Source organism: Physella acuta, unplaced genomic scaffold, assembly GCF_028476545.2.
Source record: "Physella acuta isolate Inbredline_101_S28 unplaced genomic scaffold, ASM2847654v3 ptg000197l, whole genome shotgun sequence".
Lineage (NCBI taxonomy): Eukaryota > Metazoa > Mollusca > Gastropoda > Physidae > Physella > Physella acuta.
The window spans coordinates 211632-236373 of NW_026731716.1; the positions used below are offsets into that span (position 1 = coordinate 211632).

The 24742-nt window shown below is 32.0% G+C and overlaps 2 protein-coding genes across 3 annotated transcripts; both read right to left on the reverse strand.

The window, feature by feature from the left end:
• Positions 1 to 451: 451 nt before the first annotated feature.
• On the reverse strand, positions 452 to 7785 carry LOC131937017 (uncharacterized). Its single transcript, XM_059294196.1, has 16 exons — positions 7640 to 7785; positions 6493 to 6684; positions 5977 to 6138; positions 5798 to 5885; positions 5577 to 5694; positions 5229 to 5358; positions 4886 to 5029; positions 4514 to 4711; positions 4066 to 4194; positions 3447 to 3614; positions 3131 to 3292; positions 2679 to 2890; positions 2309 to 2429; positions 2050 to 2199; positions 1557 to 1742; positions 452 to 1383 (listed from the first exon to the last, which is right to left on the reverse strand). Exons 2-16 carry the CDS (start codon positions 6653 to 6655, stop codon positions 992 to 994), a joined length of 2523 nt encoding a protein of 840 aa, XP_059150179.1. The 5' UTR covers positions 6656 to 6684; positions 7640 to 7785; the 3' UTR covers positions 452 to 991.
• Positions 7786 to 9695: 1910 nt separating this feature from the next.
• LOC131936991 (ATPase MORC2A) lies at positions 9696 to 24674 on the reverse strand. Of its 2 annotated transcripts, none has more exons than XM_059294165.1 (18): positions 24622 to 24674; positions 21251 to 21323; positions 21023 to 21155; positions 20654 to 20880; positions 20219 to 20369; positions 19933 to 20074; positions 19599 to 19727; positions 19338 to 19463; positions 18911 to 19008; positions 18673 to 18765; positions 18357 to 18485; positions 17984 to 18064; positions 17739 to 17793; positions 17124 to 17207; positions 16408 to 16554; positions 16277 to 16323; positions 15583 to 16052; positions 9696 to 15234 (listed from the first exon to the last, which is right to left on the reverse strand). In XM_059294165.1, exons 1-18 carry the CDS (start codon positions 24652 to 24654, stop codon positions 13163 to 13165), a joined length of 4290 nt encoding a protein of 1429 aa, XP_059150148.1. In that variant the 5' UTR covers positions 24655 to 24674; the 3' UTR covers positions 9696 to 13162. The 2 variants fall into 2 exon arrangements, with proteins under 2 accessions (XP_059150148.1, XP_059150147.1); XM_059294164.1 differs by having other exon boundaries at positions 9696 to 15237.
• Positions 24675 to 24742: the final 68 nt, after the last annotated feature.

A 24742-nucleotide genomic window follows, 5' to 3' on the forward strand; every position in this document is an offset into this window, starting at 1 on the left:
CTATTTGGAGATAATTGGCCTGATAACATTTACTGCCCATGCCTTATGCATTGACTTCCAATGCATGAATGTCTATCAGACTACAGACATTTATTTATTTTTAATTTATACAAATTTTAATATGAACACATTTTCTCCATAAGTTAAAAAAGTTTATTTAATATTTATTATCATAGCCATAAAAACAAATATTTATGATGTATGCTTTTAAAAAATAGGTGCCTTTTAATTTAAGGCAGTTGAGGTTTTATTAAAATTGTCAATTTTTATTTGATGTTTTAAATAAAAATTAAAGTAACACATTTTCTTTTAGTTTAGTGCTTTTAATCTTTACCGTAAAGCACTATTATTATTTACTATTTACAATATCAACAGACTATATGCAGTTAAAAAAGATGTCTGTTTGCATTAGCCAGACCTTAATAAGAATCACAGTAAAGATCTTTTTAAAAAAACAACTACCATGCCATCTCAGAGATTCAGTGACACATGGAAATCGAGTTTTTGTAACATCACCTTTTATTTGTATCCATATGTAAGTTGTGTGTTCTTTGACTGAATGCCTAGATCTATAAGCTCCTGAAAGAGAAAGCTTACATGTCTTCTAGCTCATGGTGATCACAATGTCAGCCATGACTGGAAGACATTGATTGGATACCAGCTCTAATTATCAACTGTAAATGTTTCTGCAAGGCCTGATTTGTTTTATTGCACAACTTACACAGGAAGAGGTAGAGTACTGATTGCTGGGGTAGAGAAATAAAAAGTGGCTCTTTGCAGCCAATTTTGATATGGCCTATTTATTATCCATATCTGTTAACTTAAAAAATATATTGAAAGTTTAAAATATTGGGTAAATATTGCTTTAAAACCTGCACTAAATTTTAAGAACTGTTTTCTGATATTGCATAATATATTGTGTGTATAAATAATTTATCACTGGTGCCAATATATTCTAAATTTTGTACTGCATTAATAACTTTAATAACTGTCACAATATGACACAACTTTTTGATTGTTTGTGATCACCGTTATATGAGCGTTTAGAGGGAGTCCGTTTTGTTTTTCTATCTTTGGTGTTAATTGTTGTTGCCATTTTATTTTTCTTGGCATTTTTTTCAACTGCAGAGTCTTGAACAGTCTCTTTGGCAGAAATCGAGGAAAAGTTGATATTTCCATTAAGTTCAGACAGCTTAGCACTCGGCAATGACCGAAAAAGTGCCTCCTCAGCTAGTTCACTCATGGGATCTCCCCCATTTTTCATGATGAGTTTTTCTCTCTCCATCAACTCCATGGCCTCCCTCACAAGGATGGAAACATCCTCGTGTGTTATAGGATGTTGTTTGATGATTGTTGCTGAGAATTCTAAGGTCACTTGGTTTACTGTTGAAGTAAAATATTTACTACAAATAATTTTTTATAAGTATAAGATTTTGTTTAAAGAATTTTGCTGAAAGTTTTTTTTTTAAATTTGACTATTAATTGAACAGTGTTTTAAACCTAAATGATCGATATCTTTTCAAACCACTTGGCCAACACAAACAAGATTTGCTTACATTCTGGCGGTAGAACAACAAGGGGGTAAAATCCACCAGGTGGTTGAAAGACAACTCTAACAAGCAGAATTTTTCTGTTGACTGTAAGGTAGCATATAACTAGCTGCTCCTCATCATGGTGAAGAGATTCATCAACATATAGCAACCCCCAGCCGACTAGGTCCCCAACTTTGACTATTGAGCTTGCTGTAAATCATTACATTTATTTTAAACATTGTTCTTATGTAACAGATAGTGATTAAGAGTTCTATATTAAATGTGTAGCTATTATTATTAAAATGGTTGATATTACATTATGTTCATTATAACTAGGTACCTTTATAAAAGGTACCCAATTAGGGCAGAGTCAATCAAAAACACTTACTTAATGTTGTGAATATATTAATATACTGAGGTCTAACAACACATAGATTGGTTTATATCAATAGAAAGGCCTGACCTCAATTAAAATTACTTTTTTAAAACCTAAGTTGAAAAGCCAACAATAACGTACCCTCATTGACTGCCCAAAATCTGAGGAAGTCGAGTTTAAGGCACGAGTTTGGTGGTGGATCCAGAGGAGTGGCTGTAGAGAGAACTACAGCTGGTGGAGGCTTGTTGGGTCCAAAGTCCTCTGTCAGTACTACTTCAAAGTGGTTGTATCCTAAGTTTTCAATTGGAAAATAAAATAGTGGAAGTAAGGTTGTCTATTTATGTGGTTCCCATTTAAAAAGTACTAAATTTTAAGAGGAAATGATGCGTAAGAAATTTACCTTTGTGTAAACTGTACGGTGCTTGAATTGATACAGGTGTGCTATGATCCTTCACATAAACTGTATTTGTTTTGTTATCTACCTGAGAACCTGGAGGGAGACACCAGTGGTCAATATTCACCTAGGGGAAAAGAGATTGACAAAGTTGAGTATTCTTGATCAATAATATGCATCCTGTGAATACATTGCTTTTTATAACCTATTACTTTGATCACAAAGTGTGTGGTTACAAAATTGTTTTCAAATTTAATAACTCAACTTTAACCCTATTCTAGTGCAGCAAATAAATTAGCTTTCAGTACAATTAAAAGTATATTATTATAAAGGTTTTTATTTTTATTTTATTCAATATATTGACTTAAGTTTTTACCACACTAAAAATGGGTGGTCCCCTCATCATATTTTGCCAGAATATTTTCACAGTCACGTCTTGTCTGTTAGCACAGAGGGCAATGGTGGGAAGAAATTCTGAACGTTCTGGCTGGGTGTAGTAAGCTGTTCCTACTGGTTTGAGATTTTTTGTAAACAAAGCCACTGACATATCTTTGGCAAAAGCTTCCATCTCAAGTCCAACCATGTCACCTTAAAAAGGACAAAAACACATTACAGGTGAGAATAAAGAAAAGTTGATTTTTAAGTCATTAAGTTTAAGCATGAGTAATGGGGTTAATTGAAGCTATACTGATTCAATCATCATTATCAATTTTTTTTCTTAAATTAAACTCTTTAAAGATGTCTTAATAATATATTTATTAAAATAATGTACTAATAGTGTACATTATACCTGTACTTATAGCGTAACACTGTGAGACAGCAGCCTACCTTCCTTGTATCTTGCTCCCACCAGATTTCCATCACTCCTAGAATTGTGGTAAATTTTACCATCTTTTGAGGACCACCCAACTGAAGGTCTTAATTTTCCAGGAAACTTATCAAGAGGGAAATCATGGCCTGCAACTCCTATACATATGCTAGAATCTTCCTCTGAAAGAAGTTTTAATTTTTAGTCATCCTACATTCTGAAGTTAACTAATAGAATAATCAATCTTAGCTTAGTAGCTCAATGAATTAAATAAACTTTAAACTGACTGAGCACTAAAAACCCTGTCTTAAGAAATATTCTATACCTAAAGCTTACCTAAGGTACTAATCTGAATTAAATAAAAATTGCTTTCTTCAGAAAGTGGCTTCAAAAATTGAATCACATGCACCCCTGGTACAGTTTTAGGCAAATGAACTTTGCAAAAATCATCTGTGATAGTAACCTCCAGGTCAGGGGACTTCCTTAACATCGATTCTTTTACATCTGGTTTTATAAAAGATTTTGTTGTTAACATAAACAAATCATTGGTTTTAAGTGGCTGGGATAGTAGGTTGTCTTTAACACTTCTGTTAGCAGAGGTTTTCAGGTTGTTAAAAATGTGCTTCAGCATTTTTATATCTGATAAGTTTTGACATTTTCTAATGTTAAATAACTGTCTTCCTATTATAGATAGCTGTAAAAGTAGACAACATTATCTTAACTAAGTAAGCTAATCCTATATTAATTAATAGTAATAATAGCTTATAAGGCTATAAGGTAAAAAAGTTTTAAAATTGGATCATGATTTTAAAGGAAAAATTCATCAAAATATTAAGTAGGCTTGATCATTAGAAGAATATTTGTATTAATTTGAAATAACTTTGTTTTTAAATGTTTCTGTGCTATTGTTTACTTCAATCAACAATTATTTAGATTAATTAAGACTAATACTCACCCCTATTTCTTTTATCATCTAATAAAATTGTATTTGCTTTACTAGCTTCTTTTCTAAATCTCTCATCAAGTTTTTGTATCAGTTTTGTTGGTTTAGCATTCGTTTCTATATCAATTGTTATTTTTGTGGCTGAAATAACATACATAATGTAATCATTTTTTATGTAGTCTTATTTTAGCACTCTCTTACAAATAAATAGATGCAGGCCTATATAGTAATAATCAAAAGCTTGCAATTGGAGAAATAATATTTTGTACATTTTTTGTGGATTTGTTGAAACTGAATGTCTTAATTCTTAGCATTGCTGTTGTCTCTTGGTGGTTATTAATAAATAATATGACAGTATTTTACATGGATAAATATTTAATTGCTTGCTTTAAGTGAAATATCTTATAACTGCTGCTAATTTCTTATACAGATAAAAATACAAGCAATGTAATAGACTTACCACCATCACTTAGCAATACCACAGGATAGAAGCCTCCTTCTGGCTGTAGCATCATCCTGCCTGAGGTAATTTCCATATCTGCTGTGACAAAACAGTAAACAAGCTGCTCTGCTTTAGGGTTGAAGTCACTTCGTAGTCGGGTTTCTGGATTGTAATGAACTCCCCAACCAATTCTGTGACCAACCATCTGTCGATGCACTTTTTGAAAGATGTTAAGTTAAAGATGTTTTATTTAAATTAGTAATAGACCTATACCATAATAAATAAATTGTGTTTTTGTTTATTTCATTTCCTTATTGTTAGATTTAGTTGTCTATGTGTGTTGCCAGTGTTTGTTTTAGAATGAATCTATAATGAAAAACAAAATTTCACCATCATCTAAGTCAAATCTGATGTAATCCATAGACAAAACAGAAGAAGGGGAGGGCACCACAGGACTACATGTTGCTAAAGATATTGAAGGACCAGTTGAGCCTTCTTCAGCCTCTTGAATAATAACTTCATAATGTTGAGTTTCTGATAAATTAAAAATGTTCTAGTTAAACATGTGTATTAAAACATGATGATTGATTTTCATTAAATCAATTTTTTTTAAAAATGACACTTATTTTATAAGAATGAATCTGAATAGCATTTGGTTGTTGAATATTTTTAAATTTAGTTGAGTAAAAAAGCTTTTAAAATAAATCATTTATTTATAGAAGAGTAATAATACCTTGAGTCAATGGATGTGGACTCTGTATAGTAATTTCACCATTGATTGATGTGGCTCCAGTGTAGACAAACATATTTGATAAAGCATCATAAACTACTGAAGTTTGATGAATCCAATGCATCATATTTTTCTATGTATGTAAAAAAAATATATAGATCTATATATATATATAAATGTATCTATATATATATATATATATATATATATATATATATATATATATATATATATATATATATATATATATATATATATATATATATATATATATATATATATATACATATATATATATATGTAAAGATAAATATATTTAAAAAAAAAATTATTGTGAGTTTTGTGACTTACATCGCTATAACTTGGTATATTTAATATTGCTTCAGGCAACATTAGTCCCAGTTCAATGGGACCATTTTCTAGTGATACAGTTGGTAGGTATTTCTTATGATCTGGCTCAAAAAGGAACCTATTCAGGTTTTAGAAAATATTGTAGTTGTCTTTAAAAAAATAAAATAAAATATTTAGTAGCTTATATTTTTAAAATGAAAATATCTTTTGTGAATAGTTACCGTGTGGTTACTGGGTATCCATTTTTTAAAAAGATTACTGTTGATTTTTTTTCTCCAAAATAAGAAACTAAGACCCCAAACACATCTCCTTCAAAATATAAAAAATAAGCTATTTAATAATACGGTTACTAATTAAATATGATCCTAAATCATACTAAACTAATGCATAAGAAGATCACCTTTATCAAACTTTTCTCCCTCTGTGTTAGCTACACATTGATGTGATGTATAGCATTGTCCTGTGTCACTTTGGTAGCCCACTGAATTTAACCACCTACCAGGTTGAGCGTCTGGTGATATATTTGGACCAGCAATGCCTAATGTGATTTTGCTGGACGGTGCTGAAATGTATACCTTAATGATTAAGTTTAACTTTTTTGGAAAAACTTTTATCAAAATATATAATGAAAAGGTATGTTCATATGTTTGTAAATCGAAACCTGTTAGAAATATCTATCATTAAGTTAGTAAAATAAATAATTCTACAGCTCTATTTTGTGGTAATTTCTCATGATAATATTTATAAAATACATTCAAATAATTTTAATGAAGTATTAAAAATATATTAATTACTATAAAATTTGTGCAATCAGAATCTTATTCGTTAGCACATGCCACTTTGAAACTAAGATTGACTCACCATTGATGATGGCATAGCAAACAAAAACCAAAAATTGTTACTTTAGTAAACTTACCTAAGGTTTTTATTTGAGCATAAAAGTAAGGTTTTTCTGGTGTGAGTGGTTGCTCATACTGAAGAAAATTGCAAGTCTCTGAATATTGCTTGAGTTTGACATCACAGATTCCGTCATTTACAACATCAAATATTATGTCACCCGTACAACGAAATCTTGTCATTGTTATGTGTTTTGTCTTTGCAGTTAAATCTGTATAATATTTTTTTTTAGAAACTATCAACATTTAAACATACAAAGATACATCTATATTATGTGAAATTGCAATAAAAATAAATCACTTTGTTGGACAATTGTTAATAGGACAGATGGATTTAAACTTTGTGGCATTAAAATGGATTGTGCATCTTGCTCAGGCTCTATGTTTCACAAATACAAAAACCCATTTTCTCAGGATAGATTTAAAGAAGTTAGCTACTCTTGAGGCCAGGTATAAAACTTCAAACTGCTCAAACAGTCCATGAAATATGCAGTAATTTGAATTGATATAACATTAGTAATAAAAAATAATAGGCCCCTAATATAAAAATAATTGGCCCCTATATATATATATATATATATATATATATATATATATATATATATATATATATATATATATATATATATATATATATATATATATATATATATATAATTTAAATATATTTAATAATACATGCTCTGGAAGAATTCTATCAAATTTATATATAGATCTATATACATATAGGCCTATAGTAAATAGTAAATAATTGATAATATTATAAATTTCAAATGTTTACATGTGATTTTTATTTAAGTAAAATAATTAAGCCAAGCTGACAAACTGATTCTGAAAAAAAAATATTCATTTTTTGTCTATCAATCTCACATGTGACGTACACATGGCCTAATAAAAAAGATCATCATTCATGAAAATCTAGATCTAGTGATTTAGTTTAGCAGGATTAGATAAATTATTAATTAACTTTAATATATTTAAAAAAAAAAATGTGTGTGTACAGAACAGATTCAATATAGATCTATTTTGTATTTAAATTTCATAAGCCCACGACGTTCTATAATCTATTCACATCAGACACACGGACACTAACAAAAAAAAAACATCATTAATATATTTATAACAATGCAATCTCATGCACCACAGGTACACACAACCAACAACTACCTGCAGCAACAGGCTCAGAGTTTACAAAGAAACAATGGAGTTGAACCGCGAAATCTACAATGCAGCATTTTAATATTCCGAATATGTCAGCAGAAGAATCGTGTAAACGAAAAAACGCTCGATAACCATACAACCGACGAATAAAGATAGATCTAGATCATAAGCTAAAATTAGAACGCAGTAGAGCAATCATAATGTTTAGGGTAGCTAACCACGCTTTCGTTGCTAACAACAGAGAGTTATCTGTAACACCCGGAAGATAGCTTAAAGGGAAATAACAAAAGAATTAAAACATAAGCTTATGTACAAGATTATAGATTAGATCTAGAATCTAGGCCAAAATTTAAAATATTAAACAAAGTTCAAGGTCCTATTAGTATATTTGCTTACATATTGTAACAATATGCTTTTAACCCAATTCAGAAATATAATATGACGTATTTTTAAATGGGTGAACAGATACTAGATCTATATAGCATTTCTACAAACTTTTAAAATAAAATGGTACTGATTAGTGCCTATTAGATCTATTTGTGAGTGCCAAATATTCGCAGCTTTTTACTTTCTCGTTAACAGAGTACCTTATAGATGGAGTATTGTAATCGTTCTGAATAATTAACGGATATTTTCAGTTTTCGCTGTGTTACACCTCCCTACTACTATACCATATACGGAATATAAAGGATGTATCGTGATCGTGCGAAGAGTCTTAGATTTTGACAAACTTTGATGTTCTCACATCCTTCCGGAGCCAGAAAAACTTACTTTTGCAATCCTGTCCGTCTCGGGCAGTGTGTGTATGTAAACATGACAGCCCGAGCTAGCCGAGTACCATTTCGGTTTGGTGGATGTAGTTTTAAATATACAAAGTATGCGATGGTTTTTTCAACTTTTGAATGATTTCCGGCATTGGTACTTTACTCTCTTTCCGTCGGAACACTATAACTTGATTGATGTAAGTACTGTTTCAGTTAGGTAGACAAAATTTCACAGTTTTTATATTTTGATTACTCACAAATTTTGAATGACCTCCAATATATGGAAGGGGTACTTTATTTCTGATTTCTAAAAACCGATAACATAAGTACCGTTTCATTTAGGTGGATGACATTTTATACAAAGCCTAGATATACGATTTTATTCTATAGATTCTCTTTTATTTTCAAGGATTTACATTGACCGGAAAAAAAGTACTTTACGCTAATTCCGATTTCTCAACACAAAAATATCCGTTCTACCGGACCGATTTGTTTCAAACTTTTCACGTAGGTCAAGACTCGACGATAATGCACTAAGACAAAAATGTGACTTGGTTTATTTAAAAAAAATTAATGTTGCCTTTAAAAAATCCTAAATTTCCGTTCTAAATGCACACACTTTTTGCGGTCGCTTGGTGCGCAATTATGTTTTTTTTTCTCTCCAAATCTTGTCCAGATAAGCCCAGCTACTAATGCAAAAAGTGCATGTACGAAAAGTTAAGCGCCGCCACTTGTGACCTATTTCTGATGTCCAGGCATTTGAATATTTAAACGGACGCCGAAAAACAACTTTTCCGCCTTTATAAGCTAAGAGTTGTGGTTATGTTAAGGGTTAAAGGTACCAAAACACAGACGTTTTCATGCAAATTAATTATGACATGTCCTGATTTCAACGTTTGATATCCTGTTTTTTATAGTCTTTTTTTTTTAGGTGGCTGGGGTTAACGAGATCCTTACTCTGATTGGTTACCGCATCAGCTGCAGGAACAGTTCGTTTGCTACTTTGTGCAGGAACAACTAAATATCCCTTAGACCTAACACGGAAGTAAAACATAACAGCTCTAAGGGTCTCACTATATAACTAGGAAGCTAGATTTATTATAAAACAGGATGTTATTTATAACTTGCATACCATAAATTTCTTGCTTTCAAGTCCAGACTGGGTTCCAGATTTGAGATCAAGCCCCGAGTATATTTTGACTGTCTTTACTATTTGATGCAATGTTTGTATCAACAAAACACGCCCACCATAAGAAGGGAAAAATACAGATTTTTGAATTACATAAACATTTATTTTTAATCAAATGAATGCATTAGACTATGATTACTTTATGATTATTCACAAGTTACTATTGTACAATATAAAAATATTTTAAATTTAATTATGTAGTTTAAAAAATCCCGGACCAAGCAAGTATAATATTTACAAATTAAAAAAAATTTGCAAGCACATTTACATAGAATTAGTTTCAGTACTTAACAAAATATACATTATGACAGGCTTGAATAATTAACATGTGAACCTAATTAGATGTGAATGATGCAAAAGTTCTATAAAAGATCAATAACTTTGAATTCCAAGGACAATTTATTTCCTGGCATATGATATACACTACATAACACTAAAATATATTCACATTATGTAATGGTTTAGAAAACTAAAAAATATGTTAAATTTTCTGTCGACTAGACAACATAAAAATAGCAAATTAATTATGTTTTATTTTCTGAATAAAACTAACAAAACAAATTTTCTCCCTGTAGGTGAATACAAATCTCTAATCCAAAATCAGTTTTAATAAAATATTTCAGCAAACCAAATTTTAAAATGTGTACATCTGCTTTGGGAATAACTTAAATCATGGAAATTGTGAACACTGATTGACTGCCATATAACTGTCTGGCTTTGGTAGTTGAGCATCCAAAGAGTTGCACAGTTAATGATTCATGATGTCATCAAGAGATAATGATTTTTTATGATCACGAGCTCATGTAAATGAAAAGATTTATAAAGTAAATAATGCACATAAATGCATTTTTATAGTCTAAGTTACCCAGAAAAAAGTGCACTTTTTTTCCAACATGCAAGCAGGAAAGCCCAAAAAAAAAAGGTCCAATCTGTAGTTTAATCAATGGTAACCTGTTGTACAGCTTGGCTTCCCATTGTGGAAACAAAAGTTACAGAAAGCCAAGATGTGTTGTACCTCCTCCACCCAAACATCTACTGCTTCCACTTTATCAAGCTATACTAATACAGAGATATCTTATTATTATGTCAGGTGGTGGTGAGGTGAAAAGGAAATTCCCAATAGGAAAAAAAACAACAGGAGATATTTAATGGATTAACTACAGATTACACCTCTAAAAATAATGATGGTGCCAGCATCAGTTTATATGTAAATTAAGTCTAAAGTTATTATTTCAATGAATGCCGAAATGTTACACACATACAGGCCTACATATAACGAAAAGTAAAAAAAAATTTTTTTTACCACACACTGATAATTCTTTTCAGAATGGTTGCATTGAGTAAATGGTATATCAAATGTGCACATTTTGTGCATTGATTTCTCATGGGTATCATTTTCCAAGGTGAGTTAACTGTTTACACCTTAAAAACAGTCGATTTATAACATTAGTGATGTGCACTTTTTTCTGGGACATGACTTGAAATGAAATTATGTACAGACAATTCTAAAGTGGATGTTAGAAATTTCTAATGATTCATAACATTTTAGCATTTTTTTATGCTTTAAAACCAGTGTTTTATTAGATTCAGCTTGAACACAAATTTGGTACATAATTTCATGTTATACATAGTTGATAGTGATGGGATTTAAAAGCAGATTAACATTTGAAAGGAATAAAAAAAATGTGGTGTGAAAGTAATGGGAAACAATAATTATTTAACGTCAGTGAAATAATCATTAGCTCAGAATATGAAATAATCATTAGCTCAGGAAATGAACGCAGCATCAATCTAAGCAAGAGGTAAATAAGAAAAAACAAAAGTAACAATAAAACAGGAAGCACAAGTATTACTCAGCATGACAATAAAATTAGAAACAATAATGCAATGAGATAAGCCTGAGTGATGATCATATAACTAATGGCTGGAAAAACTGCTGCCTAGTCATAACTACTTTTATACATATTGCACACAGCATTTTGCCATTAAGAAAGGTATTCTCCATAACTAGATATTGATCTTGAGGCTATAAATAGTATAACATATTCTCATTCTGTGAAAAGTTATACAGAAAACTATCATTTTTTAAACTTACTGGATTTAAATCCTTATAAAATAGAGAAAAAGTAATTACATTACAGAATGTAAACAAAAAACTTAAGAATATCCTTGCCTATTACATAAATCACATATTTTGTTTTCTTTTTCAAACAGTTACCAACAATTTATATCAATTCTGTTTAAAACACAGTCATGTTTTATTGAATACTAATCTTTGGTAAAAATGCTGAATTTTAACAAAAAAAAAAAAAAAGAAGAGATTAATGTTTTGTAATTATTATTTGTGCACACCATTTTATTGGTGATCTTATGTTGTAGCTGGCATAAGATGGGTTTCTATGGATTGGACCCAAAACTGTCAGGGTTGATCAGTAGGCCTAATCACTCTCAAGCCTGACCAGTGATGTAGGGGTGATCACTCTCCTCTGACCAGCAATGTAGGGGTGATCAATCTCCTCTGGTTAACGATGTAGGGGTGATCACTCTCCTCTGGCCAGTGATGTAGGGGTGATCACTTACATGGTTAGTCTATTTGTGAAAAGAACCCTCACCCAACACAAAAACATATTGTGAAAGTTACTATTTCATTAGACAGGTAGCAGAGAACTGCTGCCAGAGTAAAATAAAACAATGGTCGTGTAGCTCATGGCAAGTACACATTGTTTGAATACAAGAATGACTGTAGGTGGCTTACACCTAGTGGTAAATTCACTGAAGGTCAATGTAATGGTACACAAAAACATTGCATACATGGATAAATTAGAGATCAACACAATGCAGTAGTTTGATTTTTCAATAAATAAATTAAATTGAGAAATTCAAGCAATGAGCTGGTGGAAAGGACCTCTACTTTAAAATTAGGTCCTTAGTTACAATGTATCATTACTGGAAAATAATCATAAAAATTACAGCCAATGTTTTTAAAATAATCTGTAAAAACTTATGTAACAAAACAGACAGGTAAAATAGCAAAAACAATTGTTACCATAACAACCTGTGGAACAACTCAATAATGGAATAGAATGTATCATCAGTACAAGATTTTGTTAATCAATACATCTTACAGCAGATGCTACAATCAAGATTTAAAATACATTCATTCTAGCTGTATATACATATTTAATAGTCCTGTAGCTGAGTATCTTTCAGCAAACACATCCAACTGTAGCCAAATCTTCAGCAGACGCTTCAATGTAGCAGACTTTAGCCAAGTCTTCAGCAAACTGTAGCCAATGTAGTCGACTGTAGCCAAATCTTTCAGCAGATGCATCTAACAGTAGCCAAGTCTTCAGCAAACTGTAGCCAATGTAGTCGACTGTAGCCAAATCTTTCAGCAAACACATCCAACTGTAGCCAAATCTTCAGCAGACTGTAGCCAAGTCTTCAGAAGACTGTAGCCAAATCTTTCAGCAGATGCATCCAACAGTAGCCAAGTCTTCAGAAGACTGTAGCTGAGCACCTTTCAGCAGATGCATCCAACCGCAGGCAAGTCTTCAGCATATTGTAGCCAAGTCTTCAGCAGAATGAATGAGAGTCTTCAGTAGATTGTACCTGACTGTCTGCATCAGAGGGTAGTTGGCTGTCTGCATTAGTCTGTAGCTGAGAATCTTTATTCACTTTAATCATATCTTTGACTAGATTTTCAATGTTAGAAACTTCTCCAATATCTACATCAGAAACTATGTAACCTAGCAACTGATGCACGTTTCTCTGGAATTGGAGCTGTTGTTCCTGCATGATCTCAATAATTTTATTTTTCTCTGACAGTTTCATGTGAAGATCAGACTCCTCCACTGGACCCTCAACTTTAATGTCAGCAACATCTGTTTGTACCTCGGCTTCAGCCAACACTTTGCCCAGTGATGGAAGGTCTGCCAATTTTTTATCTTGACTTCCAGGCTCAGAAGAGTATTTCTGCTTTAGGTCATCCTGACACGGTGAATGACACGCCTCCTCAATATGAGAAACGTGATCACTCTCAGTTTGTGTGTACACGTTCGTGGTCAGTTTGTGTACACCTAATTGACTGAGTGCCAGGTCTGATTGTAAAAAATACACATCAATGTCAGTCTGGACATTCTTGTTTCTAATGTTACAAACAGCTAATCCACCCACTGAGCTTCCATTGTCTAAGCTTCTGTAGCTGTCTTCTTCAATTTCCTCCTTGCTCACAATCTCCATCTTCTCCTCAACAATAACTTTGTTGTTTTTGTGATTGATGTCTGCGGCTGCTGAGTGTTCACTGTGGGAGGGAGATGCAGGGGAGGGGAATGCAGGAGAGGCGGGGCAGAGAGAGGCTGGAGGGCTGCATGGACTGGCTGTCCTATCCTGTGCAGCAGCAGAATTACTGCAAGAGTCACTGTCATATTCTAAGCATGCAACTTCATTGTCTGTTGTCAAAACATTGTCAGCATTTGAAGTGTCCACTGCATTCAAGTTGTTGAATGTCAACATGCTGGCCATTACATTGGAGTCATCTTCTGAAGGATTTTCCGATTCCTCTAAGCAGCTCTGGCTTGAACCATCATTAACATCACCATTTACATTCTTATTGTCCTCAACTGGTTCACAATTTTCAGAATCCACATCCAAAAAACCCACATCAGTGTTGGCAGTTACAGTAGCAGGCTTCTCGGCTGAACCGCTGTCAGAGGTATTTACACTACTCACTCGGCCATTCTCCTCACTTAACATTTCAACATCATCATCATCATTTCCATTCATCCCAAAATCAATTTCACCAATGTCAAAATCATTTTCAGGAACTCTAAGATCTTGTCCACCCGCACTGACATTATTTTCCCCCTCCTCAGGATTATTTTCACTGTCTCCATCTTGGCTAGCAATCAACCCAACTGCTGCTTGCAACTGCTCAGTGCTAACCTGAGTCAAACTTTGACTGGCAGTGAGATCTGAAGCCTTATCTGTGCTGCTGTAGTCATCACCGTTTACCTGCCTGTCCCCCACGGGATGTTCCTCCCCAGGTTCTGGCTTATCTCCCCTGTCATCTCCATCTGAGGTACTCCTGTAGTATCTGTCTGCCTTATCTCCCTTCTCATCTACACCAGTGCTGCCTCTGTAATCACTGTCATCTTCACAAGCATCATCACTACCACCAAATACAATATTGTCATCATCTTCTTCATTGGCCAGGGAGTCTTCTTCCACAGAATTATTATTTCCTAAAGTGTTATCATTTTCAAACTTTGATATTCCAACATCTTCTGGATTCTCAAAAATGCCAGAAATACTCTCTAGAGAACTATCAGAACCGTTTGACTTACGATGACTTGGATTATCAGATTGTTCAGGAACTTCTGGTTTAGGATTTTGGCCGGAAATTCCAGCTGCTGATTTCTCTTTTTCAAGACAATCTTTGATTGCTGCCATAGCTGCCTCTATGTTGTCATTCAAACTATCTGGGATGTCAAGAACAAAGTCCTCGTCAGCAGCCCCTGATTGATCTCCATTCACAGACGGCTGAGGTTTATCGCTGTTGGAGCTGCTCGGCTGAAGTGTTTCCGTTATTTCCTGTTTCGTTTCAGCTAAAAGATTTTCGTTTGGAGGTTTTTTCTTTGCTACATCATCTGCTGAAAAATAAGTTTAAAAATGACCTTTAGTTAGCTAATTTTATAATAACAGTTTCTAGTAGTTACTGCTATAAAAATACTACATTTTATACATAGTAATTTTTAACACAAATAAAAAAATTAAGTTTAAGTAAATCTTGTATTAAAAATTCTCTAACTCTAATTTACTTATAAAAATTGAAGCCCCTAAGACTTAAAAAATGGTTACATATTGTTGCATATCAGATACAGGATGAGATTCATGATGAGTAGGCCCTACTAGATTTGAATGAATCCAAGGATATTTTAATTAAGATACATTACTTAATCAAATGACCTAAAATCTATTGATGTTAAACACCACACCTTTATTGGCCATTGCAGCATCCAATGCCTCTTTGTCAGGCTTGATATCTTCTAAGTTTTTCCTCAAGCTCTCCTGCAGGGTAACTCGCAGAACATCCAGGTCAGGCTTGATGTCCACCAGCTCCCCAAACTCTCTCTCCCCCGTCAAGTCAATCACAGCCACAACATTCTCTACTTTGTTGCGCTTTCTGGACTTGCTGGGTGCTGACCCATCAGGGACCTTCTTAACTGTACCATTAACTGCTGATGTTGATTTACTGTTTTGGATAAAACTAGTGGAGATTTTTAAAACCTCCTTAGTTTTGGGGACTAGAGGGGATTCACTGTACTGGTCATCATCGTCGTCATCAACATCATTCTGCGTGATGGACAAGACTTCTCCTGATTCTGTCTTGATCTTCATTTGCTGTCTTGTGGTTCTGGTGTTGGCTACAGGTGTGGAGGCCTGAGGTTTTGGCTTGTTGGCAGAACTGAAGAAGTTGGTACAAATACAATGATTATATGGACACAACAGTAACCTGGACAATGTTAAGGCAGAACATCTTATGATAATCAAATTTTAAAAAGTAACATTATGATATGGATAATCACATTTTAAAAAGCAACATTATGATATGCATTTAATTGGTTTGTTAAAATGCTAAATAAACATATGATTCAATAAAGGATGAATTGATTTATAATATTTACTTACACTGCTGGGGTTGATGAAAGGAAGGGTCCACTGAGTGCAGGAACACCCTAAAAAATTCAATATGTGATTTAACAATAGAGGCTGAGCTTTCAATACAAGTTAGGAAAGAAAAAAAGTTTTTATCTAGTTACCTCTGCTTTGTTCTCTTTAATTACTTTTAAACTTTCTGCCATTTTTTTGTTTTGTTCCTGTATTTGTTGAATTAATCGTTTTTGCTGCTCTTCTCTCTGCCTTGATGCTGCCAATTCTTTTTGTAATGAGGTCAACGTAATGTTGTCCTACAACAGAAATATGCAAGTGAAGCTCAAAATATTTCAGATAGCTGACCATTAGCATCTGACTAGAGTTATTATAGACAACAAACATATTATAACTTATGAACAGTAAATGAAAGAGGGAGATGGCATATTTACTTACTGAAAGGTTAAAATTGCTTTATGGATATTAATTTACAGATTCAGATTTTACCAAAATTTTTGTTGTGGTTTCATTTCCAAACATATGCATGCTATATTCTTAAATCATTTTTAACAACAAAATCACATTATATTTTCACATTTATTTAATATTTTAAATTAGAAAACTTATTTCAACTGAACTCTTGAATTACTTTTACAAAACAAAGGAAACAATAAAATATTCTAAAATATTTAATATAAAACCATCCTTAAGGTTTTGAGAATTATAAATGTTTTTACAAGTTTCATTGACCAGCACAAAAAAAAATCTCAACATTTTTTTCATGTTTAGTGTTTGTAAGTTTTAAGACTTAAAAATGTAAATAACTTGCATATAAAATTTGTAAAATAAAAAAATCATTGTAAAGCAGCATTATGCTGATACTCACTGAGCGTGCTGTGACATGATGAATAGCTCTTAATTGTGCCTCCTTTTCTTTAAGTTCTCTTTCTTTTTCCATTATCCTTCTCCTCTGAAAAAAAATATAATCATAAATAAGTAATATTAAATTGTATTCACCTAAAACCAATTAGTATTTCCTGTAATTCTAAAGAGTGGTATAATACTAGAATTAAATTTTGATCAGAGATCCTGACTAGAGTAAATAAAGAGGAAGGGAAATTAATAAAAACTTTTTTAAAGCTCATCTTTTTGTTTTGGAATGCCAGATGGACGTAAAAATGTATGACACAAAATTAACAGACATTTGGTATTTGAACTTCATGTTTCTATCTTCTTAAAATATAAAAATTTGGCCATTCAGTATTCATTATAATAATAAGGGCTGTAGTTTGCTTTTGTTATTGACAATCTTTTGAAATTAATAAAATTCTTAACTATTTAACTTAAATGGTTGGATCAACAAAAGCATGCGTTATTTACATTTTTTGTCTCGGGAGACAAAAATCATTTTCTTCTAGCAACTCCCCCCCCCCCCCCCATCCCCCTTATTATCTATATCCTACTCTAACATATCTCAATGATTATTAATTTAGATTGAAACCTTTATCTCATCTTCTTTCTCCAACTCTATCATGCGCTGTCTTTTCCTTTCTTCCCTGAAATTAAAATCACAACATTAATATACAAAATATTGTTGTTAAATGCACACAGCAATTAAAAAAAAATTAAACTCCACTCAGAAACAAATGTTATAAAATATTGATTTTAAGTATTCATTTTGACGCACTAACTTTTGGAAATAATTGCTAATAATTTTTAATTACAAAAAAAAAAGTCCGAACTCACTTTATTCTTTTTTGAGTTTTTTCATAGGTTGGTCTCACAGCCAAGTCTTCATCTTCTGGTTCCTCTGGGATGTCACATCGACTGTGCAATACAAGCAGACATTTTTAGTAAAATATGACGCACAACATTTATTCAGAAATAAAGTGAGGCCATTTACTGAACTTAATTTTAAATAAAATGCACATAGCCATTATTTTTTAAATACATTAAAAGAAAGTTACTGTAAGTTTGTAATTAAAAACCATGTCATTTTTAAAACTAAGTTAAATTTAAAAATTGAAGGAAAATAATAATATAATTTCTCCAAAACAATATAACCATGTATTTGTCAAGCCTCAATAAAACATCACTTCAAAAGACAAAATGAAATTACTTGTGGGTGGCATCAGCATTCATACGACAATACCACTGTTCAGGTAAAGAATTGCCATCAATACCATCAGGCAAGCGACGCCATTTCAGACATTGATCACACTGTGCCCATAACCAATCGGGAAGATTCCTAGAAAGAACATAGAAAAGTGGGACTGGTACAGTTTTAAAATTATGATGTATCAAATAACAGCAAAATAAGAATACTAATCAAATTAACAAGTTAGTCACAAACTGTAAAAAGCTTCAAATATGAATATTAATGTGGCTACAGTTTTAAGTTATATTTCTGAAACTGGCAGTCAGTCCAAACTTACCGCTGATGAGCTTGCTGTTGTGGTGAAGCAAGCTGAGGCCTTTTCTCATTCCAATATTCATTCAGTTTAGTAGCAAAAGCTGACATTACAGAGCTGAAGAGTAAGTATAGTTTGAGATACAAATCTTTTAAATAAATTAAATCATGGCTTTGATTACTTTGATCAACACCAATTTAAAAGGCACTGTCAAATGTAAGGTAAAGGCAGTTTTTAATTCAGGAAAAATCTAAAGCCATACTTAAATTTTTCATCCTTGTTAAAGTCCTGCTTGTTGTGAATAGGTTGAAGAAAATCAACTTGGGCTACACCTACCACTCCAATACCAAGCTCATTAGGCTACAAAAGTTAAAAATAAAATACATGATAATGGAGTTTTGATATGTATGCATTTTGGGCACTGATTTTTCTATCAATACTTGTTGAAAAAGTTTATAGAATAGATCAGCAAAGTCCAATGCTCTTCTCTGGGAATTTTTGTTAGATGATTACCAGCATTTTATACAGTCTACTTTACTCTGGACATTAACTGGGAAGTCAAGGGAAGTGTCTGTTTCAAGAATGGAAACTAAATCTTCTATACTTATTTTTATTATTGTGTTGAATTATGTAAGTTAATTATTTTCCAAATGTAAAAAGTTGCACTGATGTAAAAAACAAAACATAACCTGTTTTTGATATCCAACTTTCTCAAATGCCTTAATTAATCTGTTTCTATGATACAGCATCATCCCATAATCCTCAGATTTATCTTTCTCACAGGAGAATCCAAAGATAATTTTTACTGGTCGTGACTGAAAATATTAAAAGCTTTATAAATTGTTTCAAGAAACATGTCACTAAAACTAAAACATTACTTTTGTGACAACATGAACAAGTAAAATGATGAATACCTTTTCAGATGAAACAAAACATAAGCAGATACTCACCAGCCAAGTTGGTTTGTACATATCAATCTCAGTGTTGGATAATGACTTAGATATAAGTTTTGACTTGACTCGTATTCCTCTGATAGTAATTTTCATTCGAGGCCGTAGAAACAAAATGCTACAATATTCCTAAAAATTAAAATATTTTATGTACCTGGTAAGAATTCTTTGAGTTGCTGGTAAATAATTTTAAATGTAAAATTTTTAAACCAAAAACAAATAAAAATAAATGAAATAAATCTGTATCACAAAAAGTTCATCATAAGAAAATACTATTTACATAGTTTTTTTTTTTACTTGATAGAAGTCAAGCAAAATTTTAAAATTTACTTACTCTTAGAGAACGCTTATATTCAGAAGAATTATGCTGAATAGGCCTATGATATACTGAAGTCATGTCTACCTCATGTGCTTCTGGACTTCTTATATCTGTAGGATCACTAGAGAAATCAAGCTCATAGGTCCCATCCTGCAGTCTACAAAAGAAAATTTTAAGAAAAACATCATGTACATTTCTTAATACAAAAGCCTCTATTTAAAAAAAAACTTCAGTTTTAAACACAAGCTGTTGATGACAGCAAAAGATTTGATGACAGCAAAAAATAAAATGCAATACTTACCGTTTCAAATTGTAAATGATAATCTTTGTACCAGTCTTTGAACCCTCTAATGCCCGAAGCTCTGCTTTTAGTTCTTCCTCATGTTTAAATACAGAGTACTGAAGAATTGCATTCAAATTGTTGCGCGATTCCTGACTTTTAATACGTTCCAGTGCAGAAATAAGTTAAGACAGTAACGAAGCATTGAATTAAATTAAGTAAATTAAAAGAGGGCACTACAGCACCAACATGTTGATATAGCTAATTGCTAGTTTTAGAATTTGTCAGTTAACTTATCTTAAGCTTATATTAAAAAGTACAAGAAGACTTTCAAGTGTACAATTATTAACTTAAATTAAATATAAATAAACATATAACAAAACCCAAATAAATTACGTTTTTTTATAATTAAAATAAATATAAAGGTCTTCCTGCTTTATTAATTTAAAAGGATATGTTTAGGAAGCCTATACTCCAAAATCGGAACAACAACACAATCTGTCTGAATAGATTTGAGGAAAGTCTGTGAAAGGAATCCAATGCTGGCACTACGTTGACTCCTTGTAAAAACTAGTGCATCGTTACCAATGCGCATTGAGCCAGATTTAAAACCGTTGCCATAGTGACCTATTGGCTGGTGGGATCCTTGTCTTTCATAAATATCTTTTTCACAAAACCCAAAGCTGTAAAATATTATTTAAAAAAACCTTATATCTTCATTTAATTCTAGACTATGACATTTACATGATAAACATTAAAACCTACTCACAAGAGTAACTTTCAACTATTTTCTTTCAGTTCTTCATTGAACAAAAATAGCATTACCTCAACATTTTAAGAAGGTGATCTCTATCCATACCAGCTCCATTATCCAAAAATATTAGACATGGTGTGTCACGTATATCAACTTGGTCTATGAGAAGCTCTGACGCGCTCACATCCGGGTCATATGCATTATCTATGAAGATATTTAATTTAGATATGTTTAAAAAGTACAAGAAAATTTGTCTTAAGAACTATAAAAAGTGTATTAAGGGCCTGAAAGTGACATACCTATCAACTCAGCAAAAGCACTGAATACCCACGTGTGACTGGTTGAGTTGGCATGTAAGAAGGCAGGACTCACCTAACATAAACAGTAAATTAAGTAAAATATGTTTGGTGGTAAACCAAGGTAGCATGCACATTACATGAGAAAACTATGCCAGTGAATGAACATGTAAATAATTATCTCAGTTCTTCAAAATATCAACAGAATTAACAGAAATGTAGCCTTAAACTAGCCTGTCACTTGACCTACTTTTTTTTACCGTCATCATGGTAATGATGGCTGCCGAAAATGATAATACAGTGATTCAGTTTTTTCACAATGTTTCATGGTCATTTCAGAAATATATACTTAAAATCGTTATTTTTGGGTATTATTCAACAATACCAATCTAGTTTTAACAATGGACGATTAGTGTTTAATGTAAACTTGCGCATTAGTGTTTAATGTAAACTTGCGATTTGTACATTTTTTTGTCTAATCACTGAGAATATTGAGCAGAACATAATAAAAATAAGCAAAACGTGAATCGCTGTACTTAATATTGTTGTGATTTTACTAAAAAATGCTTTAAAATATAGACAATCATAAATTACGTACTACTAAACTAATTTAATTAATTTTAAGAACATCATACAAGGTAAAAACAAAACCTTCAAACAATAACTTGATCGAAATAACAACTAACTAAGCCCGCCGTGTATTTGAATGGGGAGAAATCTAGCAGACGACACATTTCTGCTGAAAAGCAATGAACAGTCAATTGCGTCACAACAACACTCCTTAAAAACTAGCCCACCATATCACTGAGTATCAGTCATATTGTAGCCATTTAAAAACAAACACGTTTCTTCACAAATTATTTTCTAGGCTACTGCCTAAATTTGATAAATAAAATTGGTATCAAATTAAAGGTAGGCCTAAATAAATGTAGTTTTTAATTGTTTAAGCCATCTTGAACAAAAATGAAGTTAATAATCTTATAGGCCTACATTTTATACAACACCCTACTTAAACTCAAAAAGTTATTTTCAAGTTCAGTTCTCTGGATTTGCAACTTTAATAACATTGTTTCTAAAAAAAAATTAAAATTCTTAATTATTTTTAGGCTTTTTTTATTTTCTATTATTTTTACAGTCACTTTGATTGCAAAAATCTAAAAAAAATAGGCCTATGTTTTTTTATCCATGCCAACAAACAATATGATGGAAGTTTTTTTTTTGTAAACTCAGTAATGTCCATTCTTTATATTACTTTTTACAATCAATTGGGCCCTAGAGCACTCTAGGCTAGGGATGAGATAGTGCTAGTGAACTGCTAGTGGTTCGGTTGACAGGTCAGTTGGAGTTAGCAAGCAATTAAATGAATTAATTAATATTAGGTTTTTCGATTCGTGAAATCTCGTTCTCGCGGTTTTGAAGCACCCGTGTTTTGGGCGGCCATATAAAATATCGAATCATTTCTTTCTCATGAAGTACATGATAGTTAAAACTAAGGATTGTATCGTAATCGGATAGATTTTCACTCGAAACTGCCCATGTATTTACGGGGCGAATAATTAACATTTTAATAATGGCAGCTTGACCTAATTTCTTTATTTGTATTTAACGAGGCAGTCGAGAGAAAGTCACGCTGACCTAGCTTGCGTTTCAAGTCGAATAAACTAAAAGCAGGTGCGTTCTACAATAACTTTATTGTAATATACAATTTGTATATCATCTTTACTATCAAATAAAAATAGAATTGTTTAATATAATTAGGGTGGAAACAATGCTTTTGAGGGTGTAAGTAATAATGCCATTTTATTATATTCTTGTTTGGTGAAAACGAGGCGCGGGAAAATGTGTGCCGCGCAAGAATCCAATCATTTGGCTAGATTTATGACTGTTTTTTATGTCATACCTAAAAATAGAATGTTTACGCTTTCTTCGTTGATGATCGTTTTTATTATTTTTTAAATTGAAAGTATGAATTATTAGTTAGATTGCGGATTTTGTAACTTGGTATACTTACCTTTTATCAATTTAAAAAACATAGCATGCTAATTGTGAACAAATATAGTCATAAAACACAGAAATATAAAGTTATAATTGCGATGTGCCACACCCGGGCCACACCCCCTCAAGAAAGCATGTGTTTATTAAGCTGTTTATCTCACTTTACAACAGTAATTAAAATTAATTTTCAAATTTTTATCACTTATTGGGTAAGATTAAGCACATGTTTACCAAAAATAAAAATAAAACAAAAGCAAATTCTGTTTTAATGAAGGTCACGGGTGAAGTTTTTTTTTCCTTCTGTCACGTTCAGTGGAGGGTGCCACAGGCTGACCTGACTTTGGAATTTTTTTCAGTAATAATGACTTTGCACAGAAAGTTAAAATATGCTAAATTAGCTTAGTTTACTAGTGTTCTAGCTATTATTGATACATTTTTAATAAAAAAATCATTCTGTAATTCTCATCAAACAGCCTATTAATATATTTAGTTAACTACCAGTTACCTACCACCTTTTTTTTTACTATGTCATTCTCAGATACTGGTAGATATAAAATCTAGTGGAATAAGAAATCCACCCTACAAAAACCAATGGAACAAAAACTAAAATTTCTAAAAAAAAAAAGACAAACAAAAAACAATTTAAAACAACACACCATTTGAAACCCAAGCATCGCGTATTTTGGTAATCTATCGCTTTGGGTACGTAAAATCGCCCGCGGCTATTAATGTACGAAAACGTTACCTCATTGTCAAGGCTGTAATAGAAGAAGTATATTGTGATATGTTTATGTCAAATATTATAGATAAATGGATAATAAACCTAAATCAATGGCTAAATATATCAATATAGGCCAGAAATTAACTTTAAACAGAAGTGTCTGCAAGCAAGATTTGCTATATAAACAGCAGCCATTTGTAAAATAGAGTGACTTCCGCCTGAATCTTGCGCTAAAAGCTTATAAATATAAAACTTAGACAAGATGGCTGCTATAGTAAATGAGCATGGTTGCATCTGTTGGAAACATCGCTAGTCTTCATTTATTACTGAAAAGTTTTAATTCAATTGTTTAAAAACAGGTACATAAATGAAACAAGGAAACATTTTTGTATTTTTAAAACATAAATCCTCCTCAAAATGTGAAATAATTATTAAAATGTAAGGAGTCACCTGTTTTTCACATTACTAGTCGCGGGCGATTTTACGTACCCAAAACGATAGATTACCCGTATTTTTATTGCTTGAGTACGTCGTGTGTGATGCACTTATCTTATTATATAACAGTCACTAAATCGTTTTTTCAATCAAATGCATTAGATCTTGATATAAATTATAATTTTAAAACAACAATTTAAACTCGCAAACTTGAAATGTTTACCTTGCTCAAAGGGATTCCCACAGTTGACGCCATCTTTGAAAGACAACTGGTTAAAAAAACACCAACAGTTATCCACCTTTGGTCATTCTTCTCATTTCTTTCGTTATCGAAATATCATTAG